At 38.0% G+C, this 19,074-nt stretch overlaps 1 protein-coding gene across 4 annotated transcripts in view; it reads left to right on the top strand.

Moving 5' to 3' along the window:
• SMCO2 (single-pass membrane protein with coiled-coil domains 2) overlaps window positions 1-18,841 on the top strand; it is a 34,364-nt gene extending 15,523 nt beyond the window's left edge. For all 4 annotated transcript variants that reach the window (XM_006933580.5, XM_019834741.3, XM_006933581.5 and 1 more), the window contains 7 exons: window positions 1,782-1,918; window positions 3,135-3,284; window positions 6,731-6,821; window positions 11,194-11,250; window positions 12,906-12,962; window positions 14,016-14,191; window positions 18,564-18,841. In XM_006933580.5, the coding sequence (XP_006933642.2) occupies window positions 1,782-1,918; window positions 3,135-3,284; window positions 6,731-6,821; window positions 11,194-11,250; window positions 12,906-12,962; window positions 14,016-14,191; window positions 18,564-18,762 (867 nt within the window). In that variant the 3' untranslated portion in view covers window positions 18,763-18,841. The remainder of the gene's footprint in view (window positions 1-1,781; window positions 1,919-3,134; window positions 3,285-6,730; window positions 6,822-11,193; window positions 11,251-12,905; window positions 12,963-14,015; window positions 14,192-18,563) is intronic.
• The last annotated feature ends 233 nt before the right edge of the window (window positions 18,842-19,074 follow it).

Here is a 19,074-nt window from a genome sequence, read left to right on the forward strand (position 1 = left end):
TTGTCATTGGATTTAGGGTCTAGGTAATTCAAGATAATCTCATCTTAAGACACTTAAGTTAATTATATCTGTAAAGACTCTTTTCCAAATAAGGTCACAGTCTCGGGGTCTTAGTATTAGGACATGGACATATCTTTTTGGAGAGACCACTTAATCCACTATATCATATAACCTTGGACTAATCACTGATATGAATTCCCTAGGAGATTTCAATACCTGACTTTATCCACTGAAGTCCATCATGGGAATTAAAAGAAAGAATGCACATGAAAGAGGTTTGTAAAGAGTTATGTGAATGTCGGTTATTCCTGTTGACATGGCCAGTAATTTATACAGACATTTCAGTAAGAGACTGATCTGCACTCCAAATTTTTCTCTTTTCAGTTTAAAAATAGTTTTGCTGAAACACAAAAATTTCAGACCAAAATTTCAGACTTCTTTAAAGAACAGAGAAATATTTCACAATGTAGTCACTAAAGAAGAGAAATGTTCAAAGATAAATGATTAATTGTGTGCATGAACAGAAGTGAAATACCAGAAAATGGTTTAAATGTTTTTGTAGAACAAGGCAAAGAATAAAGAAACAAAGAAATGAAATTCATGGGTCAGACTGATAGAGTAGGCTTTTCCCCCCTTATAACTCCTTATTATGAAAAATTTTAAATAAAATGAAAACTTAAAGATATACAAGGATCAATCATATACTCCCACTTAGATTTTGACATTGTTAGCATTTGTCACATTTGCTTTATCTTTTTATTTTATTTTATTTTATTTTATTTTATTTTATTTTATTTTATTTTATAGAGAGAAAAAACGCGAGCAGGAGAAAGGGGAGGAGGGAGAGAGAGAGAGAGAGAGAAAGGGAGAATCCCAAGCAGGCTCCATTCTCAGTACAGAGCTAAAAGCAGGGCCTCAATCCCACAACCCTGGGATCATGACCTGAGCCAAAATCAAGGGTCAGATGCTCAACTACTGAGCCACCCAGGCACCTCTGTTTTATCTTTATATATGTAATTAGATGGAATTTTTTGATCCTTTTTAAAAGTAGGTCAAAGACAGCATAAGACTTTACCCTTGTTTATTTCAGTCAGCATCTCTAAAAATAAAGACTGTCTTCTGCATAACCAAGATTCCATCATCACATCAGGAAAACAGCAATAATTACATGATATAACCTAATATCCTCAATTCTCTGAACATTGTAATTTTTTCAATTGGCCCTCGAATGCCCGTACTTTTATTTATTTGTTTGTTTATTTGCTTATTTATTTATTTATGTATTTATTCATTCAGTCAGTCAGTCAGTCATCCATTCATTTTTGGTGCCAAAACCCAGAAAATGCCTACACTTTTAAAATCAGCATCTAAACAAGAGCTATGCAATGCATTCAGTTGTTTTATCTCTTTAGATTCTCTTAACATAAAACAGTCCCACCCCCTTTTATTTTTCCCTGATACTGACTTTTTTTGGAAACCAGTATGTTGAGTGGAGTGCTAGAGCCCATGATCAGGTGGAATTCTGTTACCCGTCAGCACTGAAAAGAGTCCTGCATCTGGACCCTAATGTTCTCTGTGTCCCTGCTGCAGCCTTCCTCTGTCAATGGAGCAAGAGGGCATGTCTGCTTATGTTATAAATGCATTAGAAGGCTCCAGCCTCACAGAGGGCTATGTGCTTGTCCCCAGAGAAAGGGGCATGAGTAGGCTAAGAAGGCCATCACCTCTTGTGATAACACTCCCTTTTTTTTTTTCTGCTTTGCTTCTTTCATAATCTTTATCAGAATATGCCGGAGCTGGGTGCTGAGCATCACCAGGACCTGCAGAATGAGCAGGATAAGCAAGAAACAAATCAGGTTCAACATGAGGATCCTCAAGTGCCCACATCTTTGCAGTTTTCAGAGGAGAGCATCCCTGAACTGTAAGCCTTGAAACAAGAAAGAGGGATTCTTGACAATACTTTGTGGGTATAATGCTATGTGAGTATGTCAGTCAGAGAAAGACAAATATCATATGGTTTCGCTCATATGTAAAATTTAAGAAACAAGCAAACAAACAAACAAACAAACAAGACAAACAGGGGAGCTTGGGTGGCTCAGTTGGCCGAGCTTCTGACTTAGGCTCAGGTCAGGATCCCCCAGTTCATGAGTTCAAGCCCTGCGTAAGCCTCTCTGCTGTCGGGCGTGCAGCCTGCTTCGGATCCTCTGTCTCCCTCTCTCTCTGCCCCTCCCCAATGGTACTCTCTCTCTCAAAAATAAAATATTTTTTAAAAAGACAACTAAAACTCCAGACTCTTAAGTACAGAGAATAAACTGATGGTTGCCAGAAGAGAAGTGGGCAGGGGGTGAGGGGCAGAGGAGGGTGGGGGAGGGATGGGTAAAATAGACAAAGGAGATTAAAGTGTACATTTACTGTGATGAGCACTGAGGAATATATAAAATCCTTGTTTCGTTATATCGTACACTTGAAACAAATCTAACACTGTGTGTTAATCATACTTCGATTTAAAAAAGAAAAAAATAGTATTTTGTGGCAAAGAAAATGAAATTTAGCAGACAACTTAGGGAAAGACTGGAAGATTTAAAATCCATACATGTCTTAAACCTTAAACACTCACGTGCCCCAGGAACTACCTACACATTCCAGTAAGGATGCACAGTAAGGACATTTCTAGAGATGTAGGCAGAGCCATGGGGTTCTCTTTGCAACCTCTTCTTTGGAGCCTGGAATTAATACATATCTTGTCACTCTCAGATAATTCTCTAGATATGAAAAGCATCATAATTATCAATAGAAATGTATTGTTAAGGCCTTGTAGAACCTTTATAGCTCTCTTCTTCCAACAAGATGCAATCACTACCCTAACATTCATTAGGGGAGTGTAATACTTAACATTCATTCCATACAGGGAAATTTAAAAAAATACATCATTTTTTTTTTTTTTTTTACTAAATGTAAAATGCATTTTATTTCCTCCAGCCTTATGGCGATCTAAATGGCTATCACATAAATGCTTTCTTGAGGCCTACCTGCCTACCTGGCCCATTCTGGTGACAGAAAAAGAATCGGCATTCTAACTTGCCGTTCAAGGGAAGAATTTTTCTGCCTTAAAACTGACCATAATAATATTTCTGCAGGAGTCGGGAGAACACGCTCTTCCAGCTAAACCACTGGAATATACAGATGGGTTTACAAGTGAGAGAACTTGGAGCTGATCACGTAGACTGGATGGAGAAAATGAACAATATTATGCAAAAAATAAACCTAACAGAAAACACAGTGAAGAGGTAATTTAAAATTTTCTTTTTAATGTTTATTTATTTTTGAAAGACAGAACATGAGTAGGGGAGGGGCAGAGAGAGAGGGAGACACAGAATCCAAAGCAGGCTCCAGGCTCTGAGCTGTCAGCACAGAAACAGATGTGGGGCTCGAACCCATGAACATGAGATCATGACCTGAACTGAAGCTGGATACTTAACCGACTGAACCACCCAGGCGCCCCTCACAGTGAAGAGGTAATCTTAGGGTGTTGGGTTTGGCCAGAAAATAGTGAAAATTTTCATAGCTTCAGAAACTCTGGCTTTAAGGTAGTAAGATCTTTTACAAAGTCTTCACAATAGGAAGTGCCAAGTCTTATGTTTAGAGGTCGATGCCACAAAAATCTCAAAGCCTGAATCACAGTTATCTGCATCTTTGCTCTCTCTTCTCTCAAAGAAAGAACTTCCTTCATAAGCTCTTTTTTTGGAGCTGTGTTAATAGTCACCAAAGGGAGGTCTTCAAGTCCCCAATAACCAGCTTTAGCCAGTGTTGTCCAAAGGGATCCAACTAGCATAACATGAAAAAAAATATATTAAAAAGTATAGTTGTTAACGTATATCTGAATTTAACTGGAAAGTTTTAAGCTGGAACAGAAGTGATGAGACTAATTGTTATTTATCTAGTCACTGGTATAAAGAGATTTGGCTTTGGAGTCAAAGGTATTCCTTCCATCAGTGTTGTATAGTGTTCAGGGTACAGAGATCATATTTTGTTAGATTGAGGCCTAAGTATTTCATGCTTTTGGTGCCATTATAAGTTACTTGAAATTTTTCAATTTCTAATTATTAATTGTGAAGATATAGAAATACAATTGGTTTTTGTATATTGGTCTTGTGTCTTGTGACCTTGCTAAACTCATTTGTTAACTCCAGTAGTTTTGTAGATTATTTGGGATTTTCCACATAGATAATCATGTCATCCGCAAATAGAGCTTTATATCTTCCTTTCCAATCTGCATACCTTTTACTTCCTTTTGCTACTTTATTGTATTGGCCAGAACTTCTAGTATGATATTGAATAGGAGGAATGACAGGAGACACTGGACATACTTACCTTGTTCTCTATCCCACAGAAAAAGCATGAGGTGTGATGTTAGCTCTCTTGATGGTTTTGTTTTGCTTTGTTTTGTTTTTGAGATTGGGAAGGTGTTTTCTATTCTTAGTTTACTGAGATGTTTTTAAAACCAGGAACGGTACTAAATTTTTCCAATAGCTTTTGCCGCATCTATGAATGATCATGTTATTTGTTTTTTGTTTGTTTATAGTCTCCTGATATGGCAAATTATAATGAATAATGTTTGAATGCTGAGCCAGCCTTGAATTGCCAGAATAAACCCCACCTGGTCATAATATATTATTATTTTTATATGTTGTTGGATTCTGTTTACTAAAATAGAACTTTTGAGTGCATATTAATGAGAGATATTGGCCTCGGTTTTTCTTTCTTGTAATGAAAGAAACATCCCAGAAAAAACTGGGATATTTTCTGGATGAATCTGTGTAGAACTGGCACAATTTCTTCCTTACATGTTTGATTGAATTTACCAGTGAAGCCATATTGCCTGGATATTTCATTACAGTAAGATTTTTAACTATAAATTTAATTTATTTAATGATATACAGGACTCCTCCGGCTACTGAGCTCTCCAGTATATATTAGCGGGAGGTTGTATCTTTCAAGGAATTTGCCCATTTCATTTCCCCTCAGCCTTTCCAAATGGTAACATTTTGTCCAACTATAGTATACCAGCAAAACCAAGAAACTGACCTTGGGACTATAAACAGAGCCTATACAGATTTCACCAGTTATATGTATTCTCATTTGTGTGTGTGAGTGTGTGTATAGTTCTGTGCAATTTTATCATATGGGCAGCCTTCCACAGCCACCACCACATCAAGATTCTCAGCTGTACCATTGCACAAGACTCCTTTATAGCCACAGCGATTCCTTCCTACCCACCGCTAATACCCAGCTATGACAGATCATTTCCACATGTCTATAATTATGCTATTTCATCAATGTTATATACATCAAATCATGCATTATAAATTTTTTTCACTCAGCATAATTTTTTTGAGGATCATCCAAGTTGCTGCCTGTATGAATAGTTCCCCTCCTTTTGTGGCTCAGTAGTATTCCACGGTATGGAGAGAGAGAGAAACAGAGACAGAGACAGACACAGAGACAGACACAGAGACAGAGACAGAGAGAGAGTTTGGTTAACCATTCACCCATCAGAGGACAAGTGTGTAATTCCTAGTTTTGGGCTATTATGAATAAAGCTACTTTGGACATTCATGTACAACTTCCTGTGTGAAAGTAAGTGTTTATTTTTCTGGGATAATTGCCCAAGAATGAAATTGCTGGGTCATATGGTAAGTCTGTTTTCAGTTTTGACAGGCACCGCCAAGCTATTTTCTGGAATGACTGTCCATTTTACATTCCCGCCACCAATGTACGGGTGACCCAATTTCTCCAGAAGCTCACTAGCATTTGGCATTATCACTATATTACATCTTAGCCATTCTGATAAGTTTGTAGTACTATGTCATTGTAGCCTTGATTTGAATTTCTCTCACGGCTAAAGGTGCTGTGCATCCTTTCATGTATTTATTTGCCATCTGTGTAACTCCTTAGGGAAATGTCTGCGCATGTGTTTTGTTCATTTCTTCATTGGATAGTTTGCTTCTTTAATGCTGAGTGTTGAGAAGTTTTCATATTTTCTACATGTAAGATCTAGGGTATGTGACAAGCAAATCCACTTACAGAGTCTTTGGCCAAACAAAAGCTTTAAATTTTGATGAGGCCCAGTTTATCAGTGTTCCCTTTTATAGATGTCAAGTGGAAGAAAGCTTTGCCTAGTCCTACCTCCCAAGGATTTTTTTGTGTTTGTTTTTTCTAGAGATTAGGTAAGCTTCCATTTTAATCATTTAAATTTTCTGCTCCTGGGGCGCCTGGGTGGCTCAGTCTGTTGAGCGTCCGACTTCAGCTCAGGTCATGATCTCACGGTTCGTGAGTTTGAGCCCCGCGTCAGGCTCTGGGCTGATGGCTCAGAGCCTGGAGCCTGTTTCCGATTCTGTGTCTCCCTCTCTCTCTGCCCCTCCCCCGTTCATGCTCTGTCTCTCTCTGTCTCAAAAATGAATAAACGTTAAAAAAATAAAAATAAATAAATAAATAAAATAAATTTTCTGCTCCTGTATCCAATTAGGCCTTACATTTCTGTACTGCTCTCTTGATTATTTCGTGTTTTTTACTTTCTTGCATTGTATTTGTGACATTCGTTCCAACACAGCCACTACCCAAGAGTCCTCTGAGGTAAGAAGAGGATTTAATTCTTGAAAGATCAAAAAAGATTGTCTCTTGGGTGATTTTTCTTAGCCCATGTGACTTAGTCCATCTCTTGGTCTGTCTGCAGCTTATTAAATGAGGTGGTGTCCCTGGAGGGCCACATTGAAAAGCTGGAGTCACAAAAGGACTTTGACCCTGATAAGGGGGCAAACATTGAGGTAAGTGGGAGGCTTGGAAGAGACGATCTGGGAGGCTCTGGGGAATCTGTCACCTCTTCTCACCCCTCCTATTGTTTAACAGGTCGTAAGAAGAATTAAAACCTGTCTTTTGTCACAAGGAGCAATGCTCTCTGGTGGTCAGTTCATGTGGGTACCGCCAGTTTTATCCTCTGAAGACACAAAAAGGCTAGACTTATTTTTTAAGTTATTTTATTTTTTTGAGAGACAGAACACGAGCAGGGAAAGGGCAGAGAGAGAGACAGAAGGACACACAGAATCCAAAGCAGGCTCTAGGCTCTGAGCCGTCAGCACAGAGCTGAACGCAGGGCTTGAACCCACAGACTCGAGATCATGACCTGAGCTGAAGTTGGACGCTCAACTGACTGAGCTACCCAGGTGCCCCCAAAAAGGCTAGACCTTTTAATACTATCTGGAAATTCAGTTAGATAGGCTTATATCTGGATGCCATGTGAAGACATGATGAGTGCCCTAAGGGAAGACTTCTCTTCCTTAATCTTTGCATCCCAGCACCTAACAGTTTAGAGAAGACACCCAGGAATTAAGTATTTGTGAGTAACTGCATCCTTAAAATGAAAGAGATATATTCGTGTTCATCTCTGATGCTTTCATGAAGAGTTCTTGTGTTGGTTTTCATGATCTCCAGCTTTTCTATTGTTTTCCTGCCTTGCATTTCTTAGAGACTCTTTTCTGAGAAAGGTTTAATTTCCCCTTTTTAAAGAGTCATAGAATGTTAGAAAGGTAGTAACCAACTTTGGATAAGAATTAGACCTCAGAGCCCTGGCCGATAGTATTTCTAAACTTCGTGCCTTTGAAAAACATTCTCTAAGAAAGGAAAAAAATCTGTGTCTAGCTACTTCCTTTTATTGAAATCGCCAGCCTCTGCTTTAGCTTAAGCCAAAAAGCTTACATTAAGTGGATTTTGGAGAAAATAAAGATGAAATATCTCTCTTATTGTAGGAAGGTAATGTTTATTTAGACCCCTCACATATTAAAAGCCATCTATAGATAGCATAGATTAATGCCAGGGGAAAAAACTACTTTCAACCATGATTTAGTCCACTACTTTGAAGTAGCAATCTCATTTTGAGCTAGTTGAAAAGTTAAGGTTTTTTTCCACTATCCTTGGGCTTTGGAAATCACAAACTATGAAAAAAGGGAAGGGGACAAGGGCCAAGAAATATTCTGCCTTGGAAATTTGCTCCAAAGTCAGCTGTGTTACAGGGATGTGAATTTCAGCAGGAGGTAGGGATAGGGTGGGGTAGATATTAAAAGAATGATGAGAAAGATAGAAGAGAACAAAAATAAATGAAAGGGAGATTTGAAAACAAACCAACAGAGGCTTGGAATAATTATGAAAAGGGAAGGCATGACAAATAGATAGGGAGATTTTCTATACAGGAGATGCACAGCTTTGTACGCACTTAAAAAAAAAAAAAACAGGCACGACTTAAAAACTATAATCACTCCACTAACCACCAACTGGTATGTGGATAAACTGTGGCACATGTGCTATGATAGACTACTACTCAGCAATAAAAAGGGCTGGGCTTCTTACTCATTCAACAACATGAATGAATCTCAAATGCATTCTGCTGAGTGAAAGAAGCCAGATCCAGAGGACTACATAGTTCATGATTCCACCTGCATCACGTTCTGAAAAAGGCAAAACTATAGGAACAGAAAAGAGACTTGTGGTTGCTGAGGTTGTGTGGGGAAAGGGAGAAGGGAATTGATAAAGGGGCACAAGGAAATTTGAGGTGTGATGGAAATATTCTGTATCTTGTGCTAATGATTATGTCAAAATTCATAGAACTGTAGACTTTTATTTTCATTTTATTTTACATATGTAGGGGCGCCTGGGTGGCGCAGTCGGTTAAGCGTCCGACTTCAGCCAGGTCACGATCTCGCGGTCTGTGAGTTCGAGCCCCGCGTCGGGCTCTGGGCTGATCGCTCAGATCCTGGAGCCTGTTTCCGATTCTGTGTCTCCCTCTCTCTCTGCCCCTCCCCCGTTCATGCTCTGTCTCTCTCTGTCCCAAAAATAAATAAACGTTGAAAAAAATACTTTACATATGTATTTTTCATTTTTTATTTTATTTATTTATTTTGAAAGAGACAGAGAGAGAATGCAAGAGACAGTAAGCATGAGTGGAGGAGGGGCAGAGAGTGAGGGAGAGAGAATCTCAAGCAGGCTCCACACTAATAGTGTGGAGCCTGATGCGGGGCTTGATCTCACAAACCATGAGATCATGACCTGAGTGGAAATCAAGAGTCATATGCTTAACTGACTGAGTGACTCAGGTGCCCCCATGAACTATACACTTTTATTTTTTTATTTTAAAGTGTATTTATTTATTTTGAGAGAGAGAGAGAGAGAGAGAGAGAGAGCACAAGCAGGATGGGAGCAGAGGGAAAGGGAGAGAGAGAGAAAATCCAAGCAGTCCCCATGCTGTTAACATAGAGTCTCATGTGGGGCTTGAACCCACGAATGGTGAGATCATGACCTAAGCCAAAACTGAGAGTCGGTAGATCACTTAACTAACTGATGGCATCCCTGTACACTTTTAAAAAGTGAGTTTTGCTGCATGTAAATTACACCCCAATGCACGTGGCTTTTAAAAATGGATGCCAGGAGGGTGCCTGAAGGGCTCAGTCATTAAGTGACAGACTTGGGCTTGGATCATGATCTCACAGTTCATGGGTTTGAGCCCCAACTTGAGCATCAAGTTCTGTGCTGATGGTGTGGAGCCTGCTTGGGATTCTCTCTCTCTCTCTCTCTCTCTCTCTCTCTCTCTCTCTCTCTCTGCCTCTTCCCCACTTGCACTTTCTTTCTCTCAAAAATAAATAAATAAACTTAAAAAAATAACCGCTTAAAATAAATAAATAAAAATAAAAATGGGGGTGCCTGAGTGGCTCAGTCGGTTAAGTGTCCAACTTCGGCTCAGGTCATGATCTTGCAGTTCGTGGGTTCGAGCCCCGCCTCAGGCTCTGTGCTGACAGCTCAGAGCCTGAAGCCCGCTTCAGATTCTGTGTCTCCCTCTGTCTGCCCCTCCGCCTCTTGCACTCTGTCTCTCACATTGTCTCAAAAATGAATAAACATTAAAAAAATTAAAAAATAAATAAAAATAAAATTAAAAATGGGCACAAAGTCTGTCTTCAATAAGTCTAAACAGTGATGGGAAAGGCTGTGTAATGAATAAGAAACTTTAAATATAATTACCACAGAAGCAAAACCAATAGGAATGGCTATAGGTTTACTCTGGTGAAGAGAAAGTGAAGATTGTTAGAAATATAGAAAGAGCAGTCAAGCAAAGTGTGGACAAATTAAAGGAGAAATGTGTTAATAAAGTTAAAATAATATCACATGATTGGCTTATTTATATCTCATGAAGAAATGGAATGGCTCAGAAAGGCATGAAGGCAGGAGGGAAAGATTGGTAAAATCACTTAAAACACACTTAAAACTCACACACACACACACACACACACACACACAGCGGAAACAAATTTAAAGACCTTTACAGTGAAGAAAGGACTTTGGGGTAGCCTTTGGGTGTTGCCTGATATTTAACCCCTAAATCCACGAAGCTTTCTGAAATCTCCAGGTCAACATCTAAACTTTCATTCGAAGATTGACTCCTATCTTTTCTCTTTGATACAATTATCTCAGATAAGTACTGTGCAAAAGATATTCATTATATAAATAAACCAAGATACCAAGTAAAACGCGATTGTAATATCACAGCTCCTTTCTAAATAATTAAGTCATACAATTCAGGGGTTGGTGATGAATGAGCTTGGTAAAAAAAAAAAGGGGGTATAGACTATACATTCTCGAGAAGCTGATTGAAGGTAAATACTCATTCCATGTATCTAATCAACACAATGCCTAGCCCAAGGGCCACTTACGTAGGATGTGGCCAACTCAATCTTGTTGATTTGACTTAATGTTGATTTTGGAGATCAGAACTCAGAAAAGTACTGAAAAAACAGTTGCTCTTAAGTCTCAAAATTTAAAAGAAAAAAAATTTTTTTTCAACGTTTTTATTTATTTTTGGGACAGAGAGAGACAGAGCATGAACGGGGGAGGGGCAGAGAGAGAGGGAGACACAGAATCGGAAACAGGCTCCAGGCTCTGAGCCGTCAGCCCAGAGCCGACGCGGGACTCGAACTCACGGACCGCGAGATCGTGACCTGGCTGAAGTCGGACGCTTAACCGACTGCGCCACCCAGGCGCCCCAAGTCTCAAAATTTTTGACCATGAATGAGCTTTCTTCCAAAAATCGTCTTCATTTTGTTTCAGTTCCACACATCATTCATTACAACTTTTGATTTATGCCCTTTTGTTTTAAAGGAGAAGATCATGGAAATTAAGAAGCAATTAGAAGAAATGGATAACAAATGTGTCCAGGTAATGATAAAATGGCATTACAATTAAGGAAGAAAAACAGTTCTTCAAAGACAATCTCAGATTTAGAGAATTTTGGTGAATGGAATCCAAATTTCGATGAAAGATAGACTCAGCATTTTAGACCTAGCATGGAACTGTCTTGTAGCCTTTACTCAAATGTTCAGAAGAGAACAGCATAACTCAAAAACATGATGTGATCTGCCCACATTCCCAGATGAAAAGACCAGTCTTGTTCTTGCTCTCCCATTAAAAAAAAAAAAAAAGTATATGTATTTTTTTCTAACAAAAGTAGGGCATGCTTATTTCAATAATTAAAATTTAGAACTATTTCATATAAAAAATGAAAAATAGGGGAGCCTAGGTGGCTCAGTCAGTTAAGTGTCCGACTTCAGCTCAGGTCATGATCTCACAGCTCGTGAGCCCCACATCGGGCTCTGTGCTGACAGCTCAGAGCCTGGAGCCCGTTTCAGATTCTGTATCTCCCTCTTTCTCTCTCTGCCCTCCTCTGCTCTCTCTCTCTCTCTCTCTCTCAAAAATAAATAAACATTTTTTAAAAATGAAAAATAATCCCACTCCCTCAAAGGTAAACACAGTGAACATTTTAGCATATTTATGTTCTTCCAAATTTTTGTATACATGTATCTACATGTTGTTGCAATTGTAATCAGATTATATTATATATAGTTTTGCAAGTTGGCTGTTTTTCACTTACCATTTTTCTTCAGCAACTTTCTATGCCACCAGATGTCATTTTTACCTTTTCACTGTCTATATAATGCGCAATTTGATTTTGGGATTTATAAAATTTATTTTATTGGATATTTTGGACCTTATAATAAATGTTTGCTATTATAAACTTTGCCTCAGAAAATCTGTATCTTTGCTTGCTTGTGCAAGTACTTAAGCAAAATTTCTGGAAATGGCACCTCTAGCACCCATCTTCCTTGAATCCCAGAACACTGTTCTTCCTACTATAGCTCTGCCTTTCAAAATCTCCTGCAAGTCTATTATAGAATGATTAATTAAAAACCTGTTAAAGAGTTATTTACTCCCGACATATGTATGATTGGGATTCATGTCTTAGAAGGTTTGCTTTCAGCCTGTCTCTTGAACTTACTGATAGGAACCAACCAAAACCATATGTTGTCTCTAACGACCTGTAGGAGACAGGATGAAAAGAAGAATCAGACATTTTTTGTGGACAGCTCTTTTGCTAAACTATAAAGTCAAAATATGCAAATTAATATAGTGAGAACATGTACTCGTATATTATAAATTTTAAGATATTTAAAGGAAATGCAATTTTCTTTTTTTTCTCTGAAACATAGTACGTTTCTCTAATTAGTGCCTTGGAAGTATTTTAAGGCACAAAGAAAGAATAATGAATAGAGAAAAAGATTTATAATAAGCTGCTATTGTATAAATTTATACTTCTAAAATATTAAAAATAACTATGCTAATCTTTTGGTTATTCCTCCTGCAATTTATCATGATTATACTGTGAATTTGCTGTAAGAGGAAGGATTTTATTGAGTAAAAGCAAGTTTCAAAGAAGCCGCTTTACGACTAAGTGGTGTCAAAATGAGTGACGTTTTATGGTATAAACCAGAAAAACCTAATTTCCATTTCACCCAGAATTGTGCATGTCTTTTCAGGAAGATGCTTGTAATGAAGCTCATGCATTAAAGGAGAAACTCATTGCAAGAATAAAGGTAAGATTTCACAGTTATGCAAGTTCAAATAATGATAAAATCTAACTATAGGGATGATTCTTTCTCTAGAAGTTGAGATTGTGCCACATACTCTTTCTCTTTCCTGATCACTTTTTCCTCCCTTTCCTGGGCTTCTTCTTTGGGCCAATGGGACACCTCACAGGTCTGGTGTACTCCCCAGACCTCACAGCCCTGTGCTGCTTCTACATCTCCATTTGGAGCTTATCCTCCAGGTCGACAAATTATGCATTTTTCAAGGCTCAGCTCAAATGTCATCTCCTCCTCCAGACCTCCCCTAAACTCCCCTAGCCAGAAAAATGCTTCCATATCTGAACCTCTCCCCACAAGATCTTGAGATAAATAGGAATGCGTAAAAGAAGCAATGAATGACTAAGTCAACCTGTCACTTGTTCAGAGATGCCTAATCGTCCCACCTCTAGAGTAGATGTCCCACCAACAAACCTCGGCTACTCTGTCTCCTCACCTTATTTATTTTCTCTTTAGCATGTATCAGAGTCTATAATGTCTAATCTAATGTGTGTGTGTGTGTGTGTGTATATTAGATATTATGTTTTGTTGTTTATTGCTTGTCTCCCAGCCCCTATAAACATGCATGCAATTCGTTATCCATTTGGTTTAAAAATGCACATGTAATAGAATGCATATTCCTTATCTATTTTGTTAACCACAGAATCCTAGAATGGTGCCTAGTAGGAGTCACTTAATATGTTTTGCATAGATGAACAAATTGAACAGATGAATTCAATACAAGGATAATTATCTTCCTACATGAATAATCCAGTAGTTAAAGATTAGCATGTGGGTTTCATTTAATTTTCTACTGTGGTGCTGCTACCTTATTTTGTGAATGTGTAAGTCTCTTTCCATTAGGTGGGTGTGCACCTGCCAACGATTTCCTCACGTGACTCATATGGGATTGGCAGTGTGGGCTCCTGAGGTATTCTGGAGGAAAAGCATGCTGCATCTACAATGAGGCTAGCAGACCTCTAAGATCATTGTTTTAAATGAGAGTTGATTGCTATTTTTTTCCAGAACTTTTACAAAGACATGACTCTGCTGAATACAAAGCTGGGGGTGTACCAAAAGCAAGAAGGGAAAACAGACTCTCAGAGTCCTGAAGAAATGGGAGTGGAAGAAAGAGAACCTCTGCATCCTCAGGCTCCATCCTCCCCTTTAGGGGAGAATGCTCCTTCTGGCATTACAATGTGGTAAGTCAGAGAAAGGGGCCTTTGGGGCTGGACAAAGGCCCCCAAATGTATGAACCATAGTATGATGAGTTGTTGCAAGGGTTGACTAAAAATTTGTTTTATCTTCATTTATAAATTATCTATTCTTGTTCTACTTGTCTATTTGTTTATTGGAGTTGTAGTGTTTATTGGAGTTTTTTGTATCACTTTTAGATATAGATCTATTGCATTAGATCTAAAAATACAAGTATATATTTCTTTATTATTGCTTTAGGTAAATATGTATACATACATCTTAGGACATTGTCTGCAAGGTATGATGCAGCCTCCCCCACCAAAGGAACATACCTGCCAGGCAGACTTGAAAACCTTTGTTCATCACACAAGAGGCTTCTCCCTTGTATGGTATTAAAGATATACATACTAGCAAATCTGACTCTTTGGATCCCTTTCTGAAGATGCCACACATCATATATACCTGGAGCAGTACCCTCCTGTAAGAAAACTTGTCTGATTCTTCATCCCCAACTACCAATCCAAGTAGATGTTCAGCAACCTGTCTTGCGCATACACTATACCTTGCACATAATCCTGACACAGAACCCACAGTATATCATTGCAATTACATTACTTTATCATTTTTATTTTTATTTTTTTTTACTTACTTTATTATTTTTAAATGCTTATTTATTTATTTTGAGAGAGAGCGAGAGAGCATAAGTGGGAGAGGGGCAGAGAGAGAGGGGGAGAGAGAATCCCAAACAGGCTCCATGCTGTTAGTGCAGAGCCCGATGCAGGGCTCAATCTCGCGAACTTTGAGATCATGACCTGAGCCAAATCAAGAGTCAGACGCTCAACCGACTGTGCCACCCAGGTGTCCCATGCAATTACATTATTTTAAATCTGTCTCCTCCTAGTAATTCATGAGCTGAAGTTAGAGATTTTAGTCATTTTGAGACATGGAATATAAAACATCTTCACCAGGCTTAACAGATATTAAATTACTAAGTAAGTGAGGAGTGATGTCAATGAAAATAGTGGAGTAAAGACCCCAGAAAATTTCCTCCTCCATAAAATCAATGAGACAGCTTGAAAAAAAATAGAATCAACTTGTTCAGAACCTTGGAAATTAAGGATTTAGTATCCAGAATATATAAAGAACTCTTATAACTCAACAACAAAAAGAGAAACAACCCAATATTTTAAATGAGCAAAGGACTTGAACAGACATTTCTTCAAATAAGGTACACAAATGGCCAAAAAGCACAAGAAAAGATATTCAACACCATCGGTTATTAGAGAAACACAAATCAAAATCACGTGATACCACTTTACATCTCTAAGATAACTATAATCAAAAGAACAGCATTGGAGAGGATGTGGAGAAATTAGAACCCTCAGACATTACTAATGGGATTGCAAAATGGTGCAGTCACTTTGGAAAACAATTCGGCTGTTTCTGAAAATATTAAATATAGAGCTTTCATCTGACCCACTCCTAGGTATGCACCCAGAAGAACTGTATGTCCACACAAAAACTTGTACATGAATGTTCACAGCAGCATTATTCATAATAGCTAAAAAGTACAAACAATACAAATATCCATTAACTGATGAGTAGGTAAACAAAATGTGGCATATCCATACGATGGAGTATTGTTCATGCACAAAAAAGGAACAAAGGACTAATACATGCTACAACATTGATGACCCTTGAAAACATTATGCTAAGTGAAAGAAGTCAGACACAAAAGGCCACATATTATATGATTTCATTCCTGCGAAATGTTCAACATAGGAAAATCCATGTAGGCAGGAAGTAAATGAATAGTTGCCAGGCTTTAAAGGAGTGGAAAATAGGGAGTGGCTGTTCATGGGTACATTCTTTTTGGGGTGATGAAAATTTCCTGGAATTAGATAGTGGTGATGGTTGTACAACCCTGTGAATAAACTAAAAGCCACTGAAGTATACACTTTCAAGGGTAAATTTTATGGCATGCAAATTATATCTCAAAAAAACAAACAAATAAGTAAATGTCTTTTTATCATCGCTTGCATTAAATGGGCAGATTACAGTTCAGTTGAGTTGCCCATCTTTCATCACGTCATTACATTCTAGTTAAGATTGCTTAAGACTTTGACCAATTTCTTGTCTATGAACTGGAAACATACTGGTTCCATTGAAGCATATTTATACATCATATTTTTGAGGTTTATGTATCAATTTTGCTATTTTTAGGCTCGGGGGGACGTCTTCCTGGTATCCTCAGTTCTCTTATAGACCTTCCACTAACAATACGAGCATTTTTTAAAAGAATAAAGGTTTTATGCATGGCAAGTCTTGAAAAATATATATAAATGAATAAATAAACAGTATTAAAAAGTCAAAGGAATGTTTTTATTCTTTAAAGAACTTAAATTCAAAGTGAATAAGATATTTAATGACACTAATATTTGTTTCCGTACCGATGATACAAAAAAAAAATGATTTTGAATTAGTAGCTATGATTAGTTCAGAAAAGTGTCTGAACTTTTAAAAAACAAACATTACACATGTTCTTTTAGTTGTTTACTGATAGAAAATCTGAAAAATATTTTGTTATATTGACTTGCAAATAAAAATCAAACCATTCAGTAGTGTTAAGAAATAAATCTGAACCTAACCCCACCTGGAGTGTTCACTTAAGGAAAGAAAAAACTGGAAGAACACACTCTAAACCAGAAGAAAAACAAATAAAAAACAAAACAAACAAAAACTAAGAAAGAAAAAGAAAGACAGAAAAAGAAAAGAAAAGAAAAGAAAAGAAAAAAGAAAAGAAAAAAACAGAAAAAAACTTAGCTGATTATAGGGGCACCTACATGGCTCAGTCAGTTGAACATCCAGCTCTTGATTTTGACTCAGGTCATGACTTCAGGGTCGTGAGATTGAGCCCCGCATTGAGCTCCATGCTGTGCATGGAGCCTGCTTAAGATTCTCTTTCTCCCCCTCTACCACTCGTGCTCTCTCCCTAAAAAAAACTTAGCTGTTTATATTAGGGTGATGAGATTATGACTTCTTCATTTCTCTGTTTTCCAAATTATCTGTGATTCAGAAAAACAGTTTTTTTCTTAAAAAAAAAAAATAATGTTAGGGGTGCCTGGGAGGCTCAATTGGTTCAGCCTCCAACTTCAGCTCAGGTCATGATCTCACGATTTGTGAGTTCAAGCCCTGCCTCAGGCTCTCTGCTGTCAGTGCAGAGCCTGCTTGGGAAACTGTCCCCCTCTCCCTCTGCTCCTCCCCCACTTGCTCACGCGCTCTTTCTCTCTCTCTCTCTCAAAAATAAACATTAAAAAAAAATAATGTTAAAATGTGTTCCTTTGAAAATGTACCAGTTTGGTGCTTCCAAAGGTTATTGGTTTTGGAATTTAGGAAGAATGGTGTTCATTTACTAGCTATGTTTTTGTAGTGAGTTGTTTTTCTTTTCATAAGAAAGAACAAATCTATACTTAGCGCTTCTTGAGGGAAGGGCATCTTTGCTTCATCTTAGCAGCCTCTTCTGACTAGAGTATATTATAAAAGCATTGGCTCTTTAATAAGTGTATGAAATAGAAGCAACATTTGTGTAACTACCAAGAGGCAGCCAGTGGCAATAATTCCAAGCACTTTGGCTCAGGTTTACAGAATCCTCTGAGTTGGATCACAAACTAGATCCATAGGTGACTTTAACTGCGCTTTAGATTTTCTCTTCTGAAATTTATTGTTGATGGTAATTATCTACAGGTAACTGGATTATCTGGGACGTTTCTTTCTTTCTTTGTGTTTTCTGGATCTGCCAGATCTTCTGCTTTAATCAAGTATTGCATGTATAATTAAAAAATAATAACACAAGGATCTAAAGGCAAACAAAATACATCGTAGGTACAGCCTAGAAGGAGGAGTCCTTAAAGACTTGAGACAGCTTCTATTGCTTTAAAAAGGGTAAGTCAGGTGCCAGGACAAAACTAGTGATAGAGCTGTCACTAGTTTTGTCACTAGTATTTTATATCACCAGGAAAATCTAACTGCCTGTTCTTTTATTTCCCTCCAAATCGGCATCATTTACCTCACAAGTGAGGTCTTTACCTCAATAATCTGCTAGTGTGTGAGAGGTCCATTTCGAAGGAGAGAACCTCATAATATCCAGGGTTTCATTGTTTCGTGGCTATAGAACCTCAGAATTCCAGCTCTAGTCCTAGGATGGACTTACGTGCTTATTTATTCTAAGCTCCTTCTTTTGCGGATGTTAACTGGGGTCAAGAGAAGTTCAGTTATTTCCTTGCAGTTAATAGAACTACCTGGGTGGAGGAACCAGGAATCACATCAGTGTGGTTTTCTGCACAATGTTCTTAACACAGATGTCTTCTTTTCTTGTAGGAAACGTGCACTGAGGATTTTCATCATGTTTTATGTCCTCACCTTCACTGGACTTTCATGTTACATACTATTTTTTGATGCTACGTTTATCTTTGAAAGCCTGCTCCCCACAATGCTTGGGCACCGCAGAATGTGGGAACTACGGGAGATCATCAGGCCTTTCTTGAACTTGCAAGCGGAAGACTTGTTACCCTCCTAAAGATTACTAGAAGAAACCTCCTAGAAGTTACTGTTACCCTACTGACTTTCTCCTTAATAAAATTCTGGCTGTTCTTGTATTATGGTGGTTGACATATTTTTCAAAAAATACTATTGGATGTTCAGCAAAGGACATTATAGTTAAAAGGAAATTGGTTGCTCACAGACAGAAAAAATGAAAACAGTTTATCTTTACCCTTATGACTCACAATTACTTCTTGAATCATTCCAGAGGTTGTTTAAACATTTACTTCAAACCGCTAGCCTCTCCAACCCTGGGAACCTGAGACTATCCAGTATTAGCTTCCTCGGT

The sequence above is a fragment of the Felis catus genome, chromosome B4 (assembly GCF_018350175.1).
Source record: "Felis catus isolate Fca126 chromosome B4, F.catus_Fca126_mat1.0, whole genome shotgun sequence".
In the NCBI taxonomy this organism is placed as follows: Eukaryota; Metazoa; Chordata; class Mammalia; order Carnivora; family Felidae; genus Felis; species Felis catus.